General features: G+C 37.8%; 1 protein-coding gene across 11 annotated transcripts in view; it reads left to right on the forward strand.

Moving 5' to 3' along the window:
* Window positions 1-18,008, forward strand: part of FOXP1 (forkhead box P1) — a 500,704-nt gene that overhangs the window by 405,327 nt on the left and 77,369 nt on the right. For 9 of the 11 annotated variants that reach the window (XM_072420741.1, XM_072420743.1, XM_072420744.1 and 6 more), the window contains 2 exons: window positions 7,488-7,625; window positions 9,864-9,953. In XM_072420741.1, the coding sequence (XP_072276842.1) occupies window positions 7,488-7,625; window positions 9,864-9,953 (228 nt within the window). Of the gene's footprint in view, window positions 1-6,637; window positions 7,343-7,487; window positions 7,626-9,863; window positions 9,954-18,008 lie in introns of those variants that run through there. The other 2 variants (XM_072420752.1, XM_072420746.1) reach the window with 2 other exon arrangements.

Below are 18,008 nucleotides of genomic sequence, written 5' to 3' on the forward strand. Positions count from 1 at the left end.
TTTATCTAACCTGTTACGGTGGCAGCAGTTTAATTTATGACTTTTTTTTTGTATCGTCCTGGAAGATGATTCTTTGTACAATTATTTTAATTGCCAACCCACTTTATGCAAAAAAAAAATCTTCCTAGTCCCCTGTTGGCCTTGGATTTTTTTTTTCTTATCCAAGCATCTAGATATTTTTTGAACATTTCTTGACCCTTAACACCAAGGAAGCTTGCTGGTTGAAGTGTCTTTATTAGGAGTAAATCAGTGAATGGCAACATTGTCAGAGGAACCACTGATGTTTCCCCATTAGAATGTAATTTGCACTCTGGTGCTCTCCTGTGATATATAGATGGAGGTGTTTGAAGGAGGTGAGAACAGCCGCCCATCTTAAGCAAACACAAAGTCTCTTAGACTTGCAAAGTTTGGGATATTGAAACCTTACAGTAGGCCTTGAGGAAATGTATGGGTAATTTCATTTTAACTACAAAAGTATTTTTTTTCCTTCTCTTTCCTCTTGGAGACTTGAAAAAAGTCTGGGTCAATGTACTTGGCTTTGATAAATTGCCCCTCTTACTCTGCACAACTTAAAAGAGCAAAAGGAGAAGAGGTCAAGAACCCATTTATTAGACCTGCAAATGACATTGCACATTTTCACTATGGCAAACAAAAACAAAGGGGGGGGGGGGGGTAATGCTGTTTCCAGCCAAATCTCTGCAGGACTTGGGGGGCATTTATTATTTTTTTTAGCTCTATATGTACATTTTTTCGTAATTAACCAGAATGAGCATACAGCTCTCTTGTTTAGATAGTAATTTTAGAGTCCCCAGATTTAGATTTTTGTTGACGGTCTATATTTCCTCTATATTTCCTGACTTTTCCTCTGTCTTTTTCTATCTTTCTTTTCATGTATTTAAATTTGTCTGCATTCTTATGAGACACATGGTCAATTGTAGAGCGCCGCATCACATTTTGTCTCTTTTCTAGGCGATAATTATATTAATATCTAATGGACTGCTTTATTTCTTGATTCATTTCTTGTTTCATCGTTACTTAAATGGTTCAGATGGCCTGAAAATTAATTAAAAAGAAAAAAAATAATAAAAATAATTGTTGTCTTGGAGTACAAGGCTGCGGGGTGTTAACAAGGTTTAATTATTCTGAGCTTGCTTATTTTTTGAATGCTGAAATTGGTATTTATTGTTTCCGAGGCAATTAACCTGGCAGGTAAGCAGGGAGCTAGTATTGAATACGAATTGAGAGATAAGATCAGGGGCGTCAGTCACCCCCTGTGAACTGCACGAACGACAAATAACATGATTCTATCTCAGCCCAACCTTATCATCGCCGCCTCCCACATAATATCAAATCCTGTTTCTGTAAATGAGAACAATTTTTATTTACATAAAAAGGGCTTTGTGGGAAGGAGTTGAATGACTCGCAGGCAGTTTTATAATTTACATTAATGAATCTTTCCTTGTGGGAAGGTAAGGGAGGGAGCCCAAGCAAAGGAGAAAGGTTGGAATAAAGGCTCCTACTCTCCTCTAATATTTAAAATAAAGGATATCCTAAGAAAGTGTTCCCTAAAAAAAATTAGATCCCTGGTCTAAAATTTGTCTTAATACTTTTTGGTCATTGGAAGAGGTTTGCCACCCGGCACATTTGCCAGAGACACATTGCCTCAAATATAAAAAGGTTCCAATAGGTCGAATTACCTGCAAATTGCCCAGTTTAAGTATTCCAAGGCCATACTTCTACAAACGTTTGTTTGTAAATACATTGCTATATTTCAACACGTATTGGCAGTCAAAAAGGTTAGCTTCATGCTGTTCCACTTATGCTTACCTCTTCTTAGTACTTTAAACGTGTTGAATATCTGTGTAGAAGTCTCGAAATAGATGTTGCTATGGGCCCATGTTGTGACCATTGACAAAGAGCCATGGTTTAGCAGCCAATCAGATTTTAGCTTTTTTGAGAACCACCTAAATGCTGATTTTTTCCCCAACCATTCACTCATACCTCTACTAAGTATACCATTTCATCTAATAAAGGCATCTATGTCAGGTATTCCTCATGTCCAGACATTCACAAGCAGTCAAGCCATTAGAAAAGCAGATATTTCCTTCTTCTTTTGGAAAAATCTCATTTGCATGATGCTCAAAACGTCAGCGACTTGTCATACAAGCAATCCCTTTGGCTGTACATTTTACGCTTGGTGAGCAGATAAGTAGATTAAAGATTTGTTGATTGCTTTTATAGGAAGTTTCTTAGTTATGGGATTCCAAGGAATCTAAAGAATAAATTATGTTGCTAATTTAAATATTAGACTGTTTTGCTTTTTGTGTGTACTAGCGGCATGGGCAGCAATATTATTCTTTACCATTGGGCTCTAGGTTTAGATTGTAAGCTCTTCTGGGCAGGGTCTTCTCTTCCTCCTGTGTCACTGTCTGTGTGTGTTTGTCATTTGCAACCTCTATTTAATGTACAGCGCTGAGTAATATGTTGGTGCTATATGAATAGTTTTTATTAATAATAATAATAATAATAATAATAATAATAATAATCCTTAAGTCATGTGACTGCAGTTTTATACTGTATTCTGCAGTGATTTTTGCTCATACAGTGATGCCATCACATTTGATCATGTGTATTGTAGTTATGTAAAAAGAATTCAATTATATACAAAAAATGTTTTATTTAACACAAAGAGAAGAAAATTATCAATGCCTTTTAGATGTAATTTAAATTGCCCTGAAAACCAAAGGTTGCATCAGTTTGCACATATCAGCCTACAACATATCATCATTGGTCAGTGAGGCTTCCCATCATGATAACGGGCCAACAAAAAAGTGGGGAATGGGGGAGGGCCAAGATGCTGTTGCAAAGGTATTTTGCATAATTTAGCTTTCTTGTTCCGAGGTGGGGGGGGGGGGGGGTCTCCAAGAATAGGCCAAGAATAGGCCAAGAATAGGCCAAGAATAGGCATATAGCTGTGTAGCTGAGTACAAAAAAAAATGCTTGATGTTAATAATAATATAGTTGTACCTGTTTATTAGAGTAAATCTTTTTTTCATTATCAATGTCATTTTTAAAATTTTGTATCAAAAGTCATTTTTATTAATGAGGCAATTTAAGGTCAGATCCTTGCGCTTTGTTTTAATCACCAAGTTAAGTTTTTGTCCCGAAGTTTCTACACTTGGTGTCCAAGCAATTGACTCTTCACCACCCATTGTAGATCCTGCAAAGACAACCTTTGGAAAGAAATGATGCGATTCCTTCAGAAACAACTATCTGCACAGATTATTTCCCAGTTATGCGATATTTTAATGCGCCTAACCACTTGCAGATTCTGCAATCTAAATTTGCCGTGCATTTCATTGTCGAGCAAGACAGAGATTGTGAACAGGCAGCTGCTGATGTCTTGCACCGAGCAGCTGTGAATTGAGATGAAACAGGGGAAAAAAAAACTTCCTTTTTTTCTTCCCTCAAAGTCTTTGCTTTGCGCGGAGGGGTCTGCAGAGGATTCAAGACGGTTTTTAAAATAAAGTTTTAGTTTTGAATGAGTACATTCAGAATGGGAGTCGTAAATATGAGAGGGATGTACTTAAGAAGTTGGCGTGACTGTTTTAAATACTATTGATTTAAACCACTGAGTAGATTTTATGAATCAAAGTGTAATTTTCAGTGCTTGGCTGTATTTCTCTACAATAAACCACTCTCTCTAGTGTGCTCTTAGCTGCTGTAGAGATGCTCGGCTCAGAATTAAATGATGGTAGTTACAGTGATCAATAGGTTAAGACCAGGACAATCACTCTTGCCGCTAATGACCTCGGTAGTAATGGGTAATAAAGTGTGGCCTATTATTTCCTAGCGCTGAGGCGGCTTGGCCTTTGAGTCTGTTTCAACGCTAAGGAGTAACGGCGTGAAGAAAGTTTGGTGAGGCTTCTTAGATCCTTTTCGTATTACTGTTGTAAGTGCTGAGGCAACACACAGGTCATTTTTATACCCACACATGCTTAGGACTTTGGTTTTGCCGATAGGGATTCCTCCTTATATTGTAGCAATATGTCCAACTTCTCCACACTTGGGGTCCCAATGTTACCCTTAAAGCATTATGTAACAATTGTCCTTTAAAATATTTGTCACAGGACCACAATTGGAAGGAGCAGAATGCTGTAGAAGGACCCTCATGGCAGGATCTCTTGTATTTTAATAAAATGTTCTTTTCTCTCCTGTTGTTGAACATGTATAGGGCAACTCAATATCAGCTACATGCTTTGAGCTGTTGGAACAGTGAAAATTCCCAATATAGATTAATGAATTTGCCCCTGTTTCTTGGGATATTCAAACTTAAAAAAACAGGTCCATCTTGTATATTAGGAGCTGTTTAGTTAGCTGTACATAGTATACAATTACACAACAGGGTACAATTGTACAGATTCATAAAATTAAGAACTGTATACAGTCATAAATTGCAATATAATTGTGTATTTTGGGTCATGTATTTGGTGTTTGTTTGCACTTGTTGGCAAGGCTGTAGACTTTGGCTTGGCTGTTGACCTTGGCCTGCTGTTCACTGGCACCTCTTTACAGGTACTTTTAGTGGTGTAAATGGGTGCAATTATTAGAAGAGATTGTTCTTCTGCAGAGATTTTTCGGTTTATTGGCAAATCTGAGCAATTTAGCTGATGCTGCCTATTAAGAGCAAGCGGTAAAATGCTTATGTATTCCTCTGGTCTATCGGACAAGTCATTCTAGTGACTGTAATGGGTCTGTATGGAATTGGGAACAGGTGCATGTTTCCCACCAACATCCCCCTAGTCTACAGATATCTTATGATTTGAAATTATGAGGCATAATCACTGAATTTGAAATAAACAATGACGATGTGCAGTATTTTCACAACTGTGTAGAGCAGTCAGTTGCTTTATTTTGCATCTAGTCCTTTGGATCTCTTTGGATTGAAGTTGTGGATGAAAGCTGACTTTCTCATGTGCCATTTACGAATTCTATGGGGCTCAAGTTGAAGTTGTTCAGCTTTTTTGTGAAAGTTTTCACAGCCCTGATTTTGGTGTAGACCAGGGAGCTTGGTAGCTTCCATAAGTCTTCGCAATGTATGGACATTCATCATTTATGCCTAGGCTAGTAGATCTTTATAGACAACCTAGTCCATGGAGCAGCAGATTGCAGTCATCAGAGCCACAAATAGCAGTGCGGTGACACTGAAAATTAAAGAGCCAAGTCCATTTTTGTTGTCTTGATTTGCAGCCATCTTTGCACCGGAAAGCCTACGTATTAATATGTTGTGGATCAGTGGCACTATTCCTGTTTTTTCCAGTGTACTGATTTGCTGTTTTACTAGCTGTACGCCGTGTATTTGTATTGAACACAATCCATATTTTATGGGGTAAATTAAAAATAAAAATCTCTGCCCTACATGCAAAGGTAGACTTCCGCTGTTTGTTTAATAAATCAGTAACGAAAAAGCAGAGCAGACCTCAAGGAAAAGTAAACTTGTATTGTGATCTAATGATTCCGGCATTAACCCAGATGAGTGATATAGCCCGGTAAAGTGTATTTATTGAATGCCTTGTTATATTTTGAAAGCAATGCAGAACGGAATAGAGCGAATTAATGGGATTACACCTCTCTGCTTTTGATGACGGAGCTCTCGGAGGATTTGCCACAGTGCCAGTTGGTTGATACTCTTGAATCAAACGGCTTTGCTCAGTGTAGTAACATCACATCAGGGACTTTGCATTGAAACGCGGCCAATGGTAGCAGGAGCTGGGTGTCCAGATTTTCCTTTTTTTTTTCCTTTTGCGGGCATTTTAGGCTGCAGTGCCATCGTGACTTACTCGTAACCCTATTCCATTACAAGGAAAATGAAAATCCTTTTGCAACCCACACACTCGCAGGGGGGTCGGTGGGGGTGAGGGGGAAAAAAAAAAGTGGATTTATGCAACAATGCGAGGAATATGTCGTTACTATGTATCTGACCTTCAAGAACCATTTTAAGTTAATCAAAATTAGTGATGCTGAGAAATAAGGACATCAGTGCATAATGACTGTGAAATTAGGAGAGAGCTCACTATGCAAATGACGGAAGAATGTGAGTGAAAAAAGGCAAGATAAACTGCATATTAAGGCATTATGTTACATAAAATTAATGCAGCATCGCTGGCTTTTGCTTACAGCTTATTGGAAAGCGTTTTATGTGATTTCTTTTTTCACCCCCTTTTTATTTAGTTTTAAATGATACCATTGGATTCATGTCTCTATTTATGGTTTCCTAAATTGGGAACTATTTAATTTCCTAAAAATATTGCCGTATATCTATATATTATCAACAGAATAGTGGTATACAGTGTATGTACACCAATCCTCCGTCTAGTAAAATAAATCGTCGCGTCGCTCTAGCTTGGTGGCTACCTAAGATATAAATGGTGTTTTATTTCACTGTCTCGGATATATAAGACTATTAATTACACCTTTTTCTATTCCATATTATATACAGATATCTTTCTCTGATGCTTTTTTCCTATTTTAGGTCCCCGGTTAGATTTTAGATCCCCCCCCCCCCAAAAAAAAAAATTTAGACTTATAATATTCCCTAGAGCTCGTTGCTCGTTGTCGATATTTTCCACAAATGGATCTTTTCTGCTTTTTAGATCTATTTCTTTTCATCCACTATCATTTCTTATCTTTTGATGATGATATTGATTTTTATTTTAAGTTAACACAGCACTAAAATTGAAGTGTTTAACATGCCATTGTAATGAATGTGGCTTAACTAGTTATTTATTACGCTGCACCCCATATTGGCAGCAATGCACATGACAAGGAATTGCAAATACATTATTTAAAACACAACATCGTGTACGGTTACTATTTGTTCTTATCAAAAGCTAATATTTTTTTAGGTCTTAAAAAAAATGTCTTGCGTGCACTTGCAAATTAAGCACAAGTGCGGTGATTATTTTGAATAGGTAAATTACATTCTTGGAAGCTCGCAGGATTGGTGGCATTGTCATTAACTAGCCGCTGCAATACAATTTGTGTAACCTTGTCCGAGACAGCCTGTCATTTTAATGTCAGTGTTTTTATCTGACGAAGACATCATCCCTTTCAAATAAGCTGTATAGGTTCCTTAAACAGAACCGTGCGCACAGGGCTGAGAATGTGTTAACAGTTGCAAATATGAAATGCTATCTAGTTCATCGCCGTCGCTGTTTGTCACCGAAATGTCACGGAAAAAAATGCTTTAATGGTATCTCACATAATATGGAGGAATTGAAAACATCTGTACGTTTGGTTGAGCTGAGGAGGGAGCACACGGCGGCTGTGCAGACAATGTGATGTATGCTTTTTTTTTTTAGGTAGCAGTTGTAGGTCGCTGTGGTGAGATGTGAGATGGAATTTGCATGACGTCCTGTCTGCTTTAGCGGGGACTTGCTATGGGTTATAGAGGAGTCTTCAAGCAATTGTTTTTGTCTTTCTTTCAGGTTCCAGTCTCAGTGGCTATGATGACACCCCAAGTAATCACTCCTCAACAAATGCAACAAATTCTCCAGCAGCAAGTGTTAACGCCCCAACAGCTACAGGTCTTACTTCAGCAACAACAAGCCCTCATGCTCCAGCAGGTAAAGTTTTCCGACCATGTGGAAGCAGAACATATGCTTGGTTATTGTTTCAAAGTAAAATTTGTGCCCCAAAAATACATTGAAGCTCCACATTTTGTTAAATATATACCATAGCTCTTAGCTATGGCCTTTTACATATATACGTAAAACAAGGATCTATTTTTCACTTTCATTAAACACAATTTTAATTTTTTTTCTGGATCTATTTTATATTTTCATACATGGGGATTCTTGCAGTAGCAGCAAAGTTGAGTTTTTTTCTATTTTCTTTTTTTTTTTAGACTATTGTCCTCCCTGGGTCGGGGTCATATGAGTAGATCGTATTACTTAGGACAACCAGAAAAAGGGTGTAAATATAAATGAGTAATGTGTCACAGATGTGCCACCAGTAGGAAACGGGGAAAAAAGCTTTATAGAAGAAGGCCGTTCAGGATAACATTTACCAATAAATTTGTATAGTATAAAAATATGGCCATCTGGTCATTCTTTTTAATTGAATGCTGCAGATGTACCTTTGGTGAAGGTTTGAAATCAATTGTCTATAGCTGTGTGGATTTTGCTTGCACAGCATTGAATGAAGGTGGGAGGGTTAACTGCCGGATTAGAGTACATTGTGGTGATTGGACAGATGTGTCTGCACCACTCTGAGAAGTTCTCTTTCTGCTACAGGCCCTTTGTGATGATGTAAAATTCAACAACAGTTCAAACAAGGAAACCAACAAGTAGCGTCAAAGAACCAAGATTATTGCCACTTTAATTAACAGTGGAAGAAAAGGTTTTAAAAAGTTAGACACCAGCTGTCATTTTTGTAGATGCCATGACTTCCTGGGTTTAGAGGTTTGTCCTAATTTTCTATAGCCAGTTTTGTTCTAGCCTTTTACCCCTCACTCCCTTAGCCTTTTAGACTGGAATATGTGTTCCATATTGTCAGAGGTTGACATGCAAGGAAACAACATTACTAGCACCAAGGTGCAAGTCTCTGGCTCCTGTCTTAGTAGCCTTCTGGATATCCAGCTCTGTCCATGCACTTTAGAGAAGAGGCAACCACTTTGACCATAGTAGTTTATAATGAATCCTTCAACGCTGCACATAGAATTTTTCTGTTGCTGTACATAGTGAAACTTGAAATCATTGAGTTTTGTAACACCTGGGGACATGCTCCTTGACATTCCTAACTTTGCTCAAACTTAAAGCGAATGCACTTGCTCAGAATCCTAAAATGCAAAGGCATATCACTGTGGACAGCTGGGGAAACTTGCGTAGAATTTTGGGTTGTTGGGTGTACCTGAGCTGTGAGTAAAGTTAATGATCCTGAGAATCTTGTTTTATTTAACCCATTTAAAATATAGATGGGTACCTATACCCATCCCAAGCTATTAGTTGAAAGCCACAACATCATATTATTATCATTATTAATATTATGATTAATAAACAGTATTTATATAGCACCAACTTATTAGGCAGAGCTGTATATTAAATAGGGGTTGTAAATGACAGACAGCTACAGATAGTTACACAGGACGAGGAGAGGACCCTGCCCAGTAGAGCTTACAATCTAAGAAGAGGTTCAGTTTAATCCAGCAAGAGGATGAGCTAGAGTTACTTCCTCTCTTACATTTCTAGGTAGGATACATCAGGACTTTTATGTTCAAAGTATTGTACTATCAGAAGTCTGTTTCTTTGAATAGAATAAATTCATATGTTCCAATAGGATAAAATTCATATATATATATTAGATATGCCCTTTTTCTGGATCATCCGTTGTCATTTCTGATCCACCCTCTGTTCTTTAATGGAATTGAGGGGATTAGGATCCCTACAGTAGCCAGAAATAAATGGACTTGAAGGCCATCATTGTAAATGGATGCATGTGTTTTACAAGCTAGATTTACCATGCTGCTCCACAAGGGCACAGCGTCTTTGTTGTAACAAACAAAGGTCATCCCTTGCCTTCTTTTAATTAGGCTGCTCAGAAGGAGCAAAAAAAAAACCACAAGGCATGTTTTCTATCAGTACATTTTGGAAATTACTTTTCGAACTGCATCGCCAAGAATCTTCTGAGCAGACTGAATTTATTGTCAGATTTCTAAGGAAAGGTCAGAGCATCGCAGATAAAAGAATGTGATGTTTCAAATAACTGTTTGTGTCTCACACGTACACACGCACACACAGAAAAATAAGTTCCACGACTGTCACTTTATATACCGTAACTGACACTATTATACCTCTTTCTCACAGCAGCAGCTTCAGGAGTTTTACAAGAAACAACAGGAACAGCTGCAGCTTCAGCTATTACAACAACAACATGCAGGAAAACAGCCGAAAGAGGTAAAAAAAAAATCAACAAAAAACTTTTTCCTTATATGTTACAGGGTCACTCTGCTATAGCATAATAGGTAGAAGGTGATGATTGTCCCAGTGGTCTGTAAATCTGATATCTGATCACTCATGTTGCAGTAGGATCAGTGCCTCCAATATGGCAGCATTTATTGGACTTGGTAGCCAAGCTGCAAAAAAGTTAGAAACCTCAACAGATGTGTCTGTGAACAACTAAGTTCTTCACCATCTACCTTAATATTGCTGTTGCTGTTGACCCTTTATCAACCTTCCCTAACTCTATAATGGGGTAATATGGACAAGTCAAATATATAATGTTGTATTACAGTCCTGCAATTGTCTTGATTTTGGTATGTTTTAATATTCATATCCTTGGAGAGAGGTGTAGAAAAGTAGACTTGTCTGGCTACATTCAAGCAGAACATAAAATAAACCTGTTTTTTCCCATGTAGGGCAAAGTAACAGGTGCACTTATATTCTAGCCCTTGCAGCTGATTGTATTTAAAGTGATCCAGTCATTACCAAAAAAGAAAAAAAATATACTAACCTGATAACGAACACAATTAACATTCACCCTCCTGCTTCTTACGTTGCCAGTCTTCAGTTTGTAGCCATGCCTAAAAAGTGATTTCCATCCAATACTTCTACACAAGGCTGAGAATTCTTTTCACGCCCCTGTAATATAGGGTTGGGAGTCTTTGCAGTAATTTACCAAGCAATTGAATTACCTTCTTTAAATTTTGTATCTTGAAATCTAGTGCAGAAGCTCCAAGTGTTTAAAAATTCCAGTATGTTGCACGTGTCATATGCTATTTCTAGACTTTCTGTCCCAACTCCTAAGTAGTCATGTCGGTGTTCATTGGTATTGCCTTGGGAGTGAGGTGGAGGCATATTACCAGTATTGCCTACCTAATGCATAACATAACATAGCACACATATTATGTGTGACTAAGATGAGTCAATTTACTCAGAAAAGTGTTGTGGGCTCGAGTAAATACGCTTTAGAGCCAGCACGGTACCATCTAGTTTACCAGCTGTTAGTAAGAACTAGAGCAGTTCTAGCATTTTGTTTTGGCTTTCTTAAAGGAAAATACTGTAGTTAATCTGTGTGTCACATAGTATATCATTAGATGAGACATATTTCATTGGATAATATTGTTTTTTAGGGAGAACTGCGCCAAACTATGGACATTCAGTTATATACATGCAATAAATGACTTACCACATGCCATCACTGACCTCTGTAGTTATTGTGGAGAAATTCATCTTCTAAGTTCACAATACCAGCAATGAAGTTGTTCAGGTCAGGTCTCAGCACTCTGCTCCCTTTTTTTCTGGGAACCTGCTCAGTTTTTACATAAGAGGTTAAAAGCTTGTTTGGCTGCTTCTAGAAAGGGGGTTGCTGACCTGCAGATAGATAATGAAAGCAAAACTGAGAAGCTTTCTGGAAAATTACACCACACTACCTGCAGCTATGAAAATCAGTGAAAGTTTTTTTACTGTTTGTTAAAAAAATATTTACATAATTAATTGTCCATAGCCTGGCCACAGATCTTCTTTAGGATCTCAGGTAATGTTATATTATAGATGTTAGTATTTCTTTCATCTTGTTTTAGTTTGCAAATAATCCTTCAAAGTTGATTGAATTACTGCTTCCATGTATCAAAGGTAGCTGTCCAGTCAACCAGTTGCTTTATATAGATCAGTGATAAAGTGATCCTGGCATGATAATTTAGTGCCTGAGATATATAGATCTATTAACCAGACAGACATGGCATGTTTTAACCTCTCAGAATGCAGGGCACAGATCTGTCTATTGACCACAAAGGCATAAAATTGCAGCATGGGATGCCAACGGACATGCTAAAATTCTACTTTTCAGCTTTATATTACTCTTAGTTATATTGTGCGATGGACCCAGGAGATCCACACTCCTGGAATAAATTCTCAGGAGTTTTGTGGCGTTCGGCAGCCCAGGCAGTGGGAAAGGGGAGTAATTACACTCCTCTTTCTGAAGTATGCCTTTACTAGAAAACATTTGTACTGCGGTAGGGTAGCTTTAAACATTTTTTTTCACTGAAACTCTTTAGACGCTGATGTGTAAAGCTAGAGCAACAGTAAAACAGAGGAAACCTTTGTAACAAAAAATCACATTGGGTCTGTTTGTAATTTTTTTAGAGCACGTTAGAAAACATTTGGACTACTGCTGGCTACTTAGGTGGGACAGCCAAAGGATATTTGATAATGGATTTTCATTTTGGTAACTGGTTGCAAATGTAGATAATAAGGTGATAATAGCTTGGAATAAAAATAGGGCCCTAACCTATAGCACCTAATCAAGAATCACCTTCTATTATTCAGACTACACTTTGTTAAAATTGGCTATAAGTACCAATCATTGTTGATTGTCCTGCCTTGTTATTGAATGACCATGAGGATGTTTTATCACTTTAAAGATATACGCCTTTAAAGTATGTATGTTCATTTGCTTTCCAAGGGAAATAAAAGATCATTAGCAGAACAGATTGTAAGTTCACATCCAGCTAGCATGTCATGTCTCTGGATTCCTTCAGTTTGGTCTCATGTAGATGTCTTTGATTGATGTGTGTGTGCCTCCATAGCAAGGAGCAATGCTAATCAGTATTTAATTAGGATAAACTGGATTTGTGTTTTTCTTTTCCTCTAATTATCTCTGTAAGTGTAATCATTGGTCTCTGGTGCTGGTAATCGGCCTCTGCAGAAAAAGACCAAGTGGTTATTAATACGTTATTGTGCTTCTTTGTGGAACCACCGTTAGAGCAAAGGAACCAGTCAGGATCAAAGCTTCTAGGTGTGTCTGTTATATCTAGGACTGTGGTGTTTATGTGATTACAATAATGTCTAATGGTAAAGCTTTAAAGGGGTCGTACTAAAGTTTTTTAGTACGAGACAGGGAACAAATACCAATACCTAATTCACTTCTTTATATTTTAGCTTTCCTTTGATTCTGTTTCTGTACAAACTGGCCATACTTGGAACTGCAAGGTCCACTAGTTCATGTGTTTTTTTTGTAAATGTTACAATGGAGAGATAAGCTGAATGACATGTGTGTCTTTAGAATAGCCTTAGACCCTACAGGCTTTGAAGACTTTGACATTTTTCAACCTGGAAGCTCCATCCTGGAATGCTTTGTATCAATAATCGTTGGGTTTGCACATATTAAGTAACATAGAGAAGCTGTGTAGAGTTTAGGAAGCTAGTGGAGGAGATGAAGGGTCACGTGTTTTGCAGGTCAGAGTTAACACATGAGCAATAAAACATATCTGCAGTTGATGCAAAAACCAAACATATTCACAAGTGACAGTGAATATTTTTGCAGACAGAAGAAGGAAATGTAAGGTAATCTTTTAGAAATAGAACAAGTTGGAAAATGCAGTTGATTGTATGAGTGGATATATTAGTGTTGACTTATATTGCTTGAAACATGAAGAACTTATTCATAGTTGGAACTACAATTTGTTGGAAGTTTTAGCACAATGCAAAAGGCAAATCAAACATTCAGCTTGGCTGAGATAGACAGGAAAGGGCCCCTCCCAGTAGCGGCACATTTATCCCCTGGAGTGCTGGGGAGTAAACCTTTATGAGGCTGTTTCCTTTTTACATGACTCAATGTTAAAATAACCTCTAGTGTCATGTTTTCACGTGTAAGAAGCATCCATCCTTTCTGATAACAGAATGGAATCACAGTGGCACTTACTTTCCTTTCTTTTTTTTAGCTGCTTCTTAAAATGCTCCTCCTTTTGGTGAATAGTGTCCCTCTATTTAACAGTTATGTTATCTTTATTTTATCTATATCCTATTAAACAATTTCAGCAGTGCAAAGATAAATGACAACATGCAGGTAGCTGTTAACCTAGTGAGTTATTACCCTAACTCCAGCTTTAACTTCTCTAAAAAGTTCAAAATCCTTGACATCTGCTGATTGAAAATTAGAAGCTTGCAATGCAGTGCCGACCATCTCCATGGCACTGTTCCTCACAGAAAATCTATGGAATATCAAAGCCACCACCCACTTCATGGCTGGGTAATGCTCATCGTCGCCCAGTCTTCCCCCAGTTTTCAGGCAGTCATAGCCAGACCTCCTGTAGCCCTACACAATTTTTCATCATTCAGTCTGCTTTGTGTGATCTTATGTGGTGGATAGCACTGAATGGGTAGAATCAAACTGAAATGCCTAATGAAGAAGTCTGGCACAGGTTCCAGTACTAAGTTCTCACGGCAATTCCAGATGTCCCACCTGTGTGATGTGCATGCCATCCTATTCCACTATTTGGGCCATCACATGTTAAAAGACTGCTTGGCCAGCAAAAGTTGCAGGACTTACTCTTTAAAGAAAGTAAAAACTAAATGCAGTAGATTGAGCTGAGGGCAGAAAACAATTACATGGCAGTAAGAATGGAAGAAATGGTATATCGTGCTATGTCTGTGAGATTCCAGCAAAAGAAACTGGCTAAGATTCCACTCACCACTTGCCATAGGCCTAAATGGTAAGCGCCCTGACCACAGACACTGATGCCTGAGATGTTTGGATCATTTCTGCACGTTCCGTCCGCCCTCTGGTATCTATGACCATCTCGATTCATTAAATCTATGTGCTCTTTTTGCCTTTTGTGTCAAAGCCCCATAGCTGCACTTGCAATAATTGGGTACTGTACAGATAACAAACGTGTAATAACTAGCATTTTTGAAGCAACTAATATCTTTGGCTACAGCAGCCTTCCAGCATGCTAAAAGGTTTCTGACGTGATTGTAAATGATTGTAAAAAAAGATTAGTGAAAACATGATTGGCCAAGGAAAGGAAGCAAAATAAATCTAAACTGAAACGAAAAAAAAAACCTTTGGCCAACAAGGAGGCTCGTTGATCATTTGGAGAACATTGCCAAGCAGTTGATGAAAATAGGTAATTATGTTTGTAATGGGTAGAGAAGATTTGGATTAGGGTATATTTGTTACTGAACATGTTGCCACTTTGAGATAGTGGGATAATATGGGAAGGGTGGTTGTCTGTATAAGGACGTGGGCTTTGAAGGATGAAAATCAAGCCAATATGATGGTAAAAAAACTATGTAGATTGTTCCTATTATAATATACTATAGAATGGTTGGTTAAACACATTTTGTAACTGGCTTGGCTTTGTATAAACTGTGTGATAAATATTAGCCATAGTCTAGATTTAGAACCCTGCTTTCTTGCAATGATTTTCCTAACTACGGAAGATATGCGCACAAGTGACCACCTTAATTTTATCCCAGGGCTGGAAGTTCCTTATACACATTGCTTTGATTTTTTTTTTATGTTGTTTAGTTGGCCAGTGGCTAGCTAAGAAGCATAACACTATTTTAATTCTCTTGCCCACTATATTGAAAGACTCTTCTCTATACATAAAGACAACAAACATTGTAGCTCTGTGGTCCATCTGTTGTATTCTTTGTCACATTTCAAAGTGTTTGGCTGCATCTTCCCATTGTGTTACTGAAACTCGGTGTCTTGGTTCACCATTGTCTGCAGCAGTCCCAGCAGTTCCATTGCATGCTTCTCTGACCCTGGCAACCAGCATTCTTTAACTGATTGTTGGTTGTTAGGCTCGGAAAAGCACAACAGCACTGAAGCTCTCTGACCTTTACAGGTTACCTTTGTAACATAACTAACTTTTAAATCAGAGATAATTTAGAAAAGAAATTCAACCTGAAAAAAGATTTCAAATACTACTAAGACCTAAGAAACAGGGAGGATCTCTCAAAAGCTTGCCATGAACAAAGTTCTCTTCATCAAGATAAAAGAAAGTATCTGTGACTGTAACTTTTTTATTTTACTTAGATTTGACTAACACATAGAGAACTCATTAACAACTACATAAATTCAGATGAGTTGTGAGCATGATATTCTATCATAGATTAGCACCAGAAGAGGCATTGACAACATTTATTGTGTAGAGTATATTAAAGCTTGGTCTTACTAAAACTGTATACCAGGACCAGATTTACAATTAAGCACCATAGGCTTATAACAAGCAGGGGAGATTTTTTTTTCTTGTAAAGCTATTTCCAAAACATCTTCCTATCAAAGTTGAAAAATAATTTTGTATCAAGTCATTTATTCAATTTTCTAAAATCAAATCAAGGTGATACTGTGTACGAAGGTTGCATGTTCCAAAGGTTGCATGTCTACAGGCTCCCATAATGGAGATTTGGCCTTGCCTGTGTCTCAGTTTTGTGGTGGCCTAGCATTTCCAAGGAATGGAAAGAGCAGGGAAAGCTGTAGTAGACAAATAATTGAGGCTCAGCTCCTGGAACTATACATAGTTGCACTTTGAAGGCCATAACTAAAATTCTAGATTTTCCCTTTTCTTTACCAATACAAGGTGTCTAAGACCACCCTCTCACCCACTAATGCTTAACTCTCAAGTGATCCTACACTGCTCCTACTACTACCTTAGCCCATGCAAAATACGGGGTGCATTCGAGTATGGGGGACCTCTTCCTATTTGACAGTACTTAGATCCAATGTCTATGTCCGAGTGGTGTCATATGATATGAATATTGTGACTTAGCCCTCTAGCCTATGACTTGTGGACTTGTGGATATTCTAATGCTGGTTACAACAGAGAATTGAGCAGTGGTGGTGGGGGATGTGTTTGCGTAGTGGGTTGAGGGAGGGTGTCTTTTCACAGATGCTGTCACTTTTGTTGTAATTGGACAAAGTGACAGCTTACCCTTACATAAATTTTGAAGAGTCTATTAAAAAAGTGTGAATTCATCATTTGGCTGGTGTTCACAAAAGCAGTTGAATAGATGGGAATTCTGGAAAGGGGTTATACCACCACTAAAAAAGGCAAAATGACAGATTCAGCTCACTACTATCAACACACAATTAAAATATAAATGTTACGTACAGTTGGCGTTTAAAAAAACACTCCTTAAACTAGTTTTAGATGTACATAGAGGATACAAATCCTTCATACCCAGTTTATCAGAGATGAACAGGGCAGCTTGTCCCGCAGCAGTCTGACAGTTTATGTTAGGCTGTAGGGAGTAACCCAAGTAAGGAAAAACAGACCTTTGACAGGAGCTGAAGGGAGTGGAACAAAACTGCAAGTTTTATCAGGATATTTCAGTATTTTAACACTGGCTACTGACCTGTCAACAGAGCCCAGCAAAGACCTTTTTTGTGTGCATTCAATTGTGAGAAGTAAACAGAAGGACTGGTATCCTGTGTTTAGTAACTGGGTGGGGAACACAATTTGGCAACACAGATTCCTCTGAACTCTTTCATGGACAATGCGTCCTGTATACTTCTATATCCTGCCTTTTTGTAACGTGGAAAGCTGGTATTAACCTTAGCAGAGATAGCAGGGAAAGGAACATTTAACAGTTGTTGTATTTTTTTTCTTTTGTTTGCATATGGCTCCAAAGCTTCTGTTAAAATTTCAGTCTTGCATGTCCATTTGTAACACAATAGAGCTAAATATTTTTAAAGGTATACTCAAGCAACACAAGTACTACAAATTTGTAGATAAACTTCTATGTGTACTAAAAGAGGACCTGAACCATTGTCTGTAGTCAGCTGATCTTCTTTTTCACATTATGGAAATACAATGCCTTGTTCCACACTGTGTCCTCATTGATCTCATAGTGGAGTAGCAGGGTTTTGCTTCCTCATGTCAGATTCCCCCCATTGATGATTGGTGATCTGATCCTTGTGTTGGAATATTCAAGAGGCATTAGGAGTGGTGGAGATACTACAGAACAGATTTTTTACCTATTAGTGGAGATCACCAATGGGGCAATTCACAAAAAAAAAAAAAAGACATAGAAACAATGATTGATTTGGAAAATCCAATAGAAACACTCAATCAATTCTCCCCTAGAGATTGGTCATCAATGGGTTGTCTAATGAGGAATAATCATCGATGGAATAATAATCGATGGAATTATTATCTCACATGTATTGGTATCCTAAATGGGCAATCTGTTATTTCATTGCTAAATACATTTTGTCTCTGGTAA

This window comes from Pyxicephalus adspersus, chromosome 8, assembly GCF_032062135.1.
Source record: "Pyxicephalus adspersus chromosome 8, UCB_Pads_2.0, whole genome shotgun sequence".
Taxonomy (NCBI): Eukaryota; Metazoa; Chordata; class Amphibia; order Anura; family Pyxicephalidae; genus Pyxicephalus; species Pyxicephalus adspersus.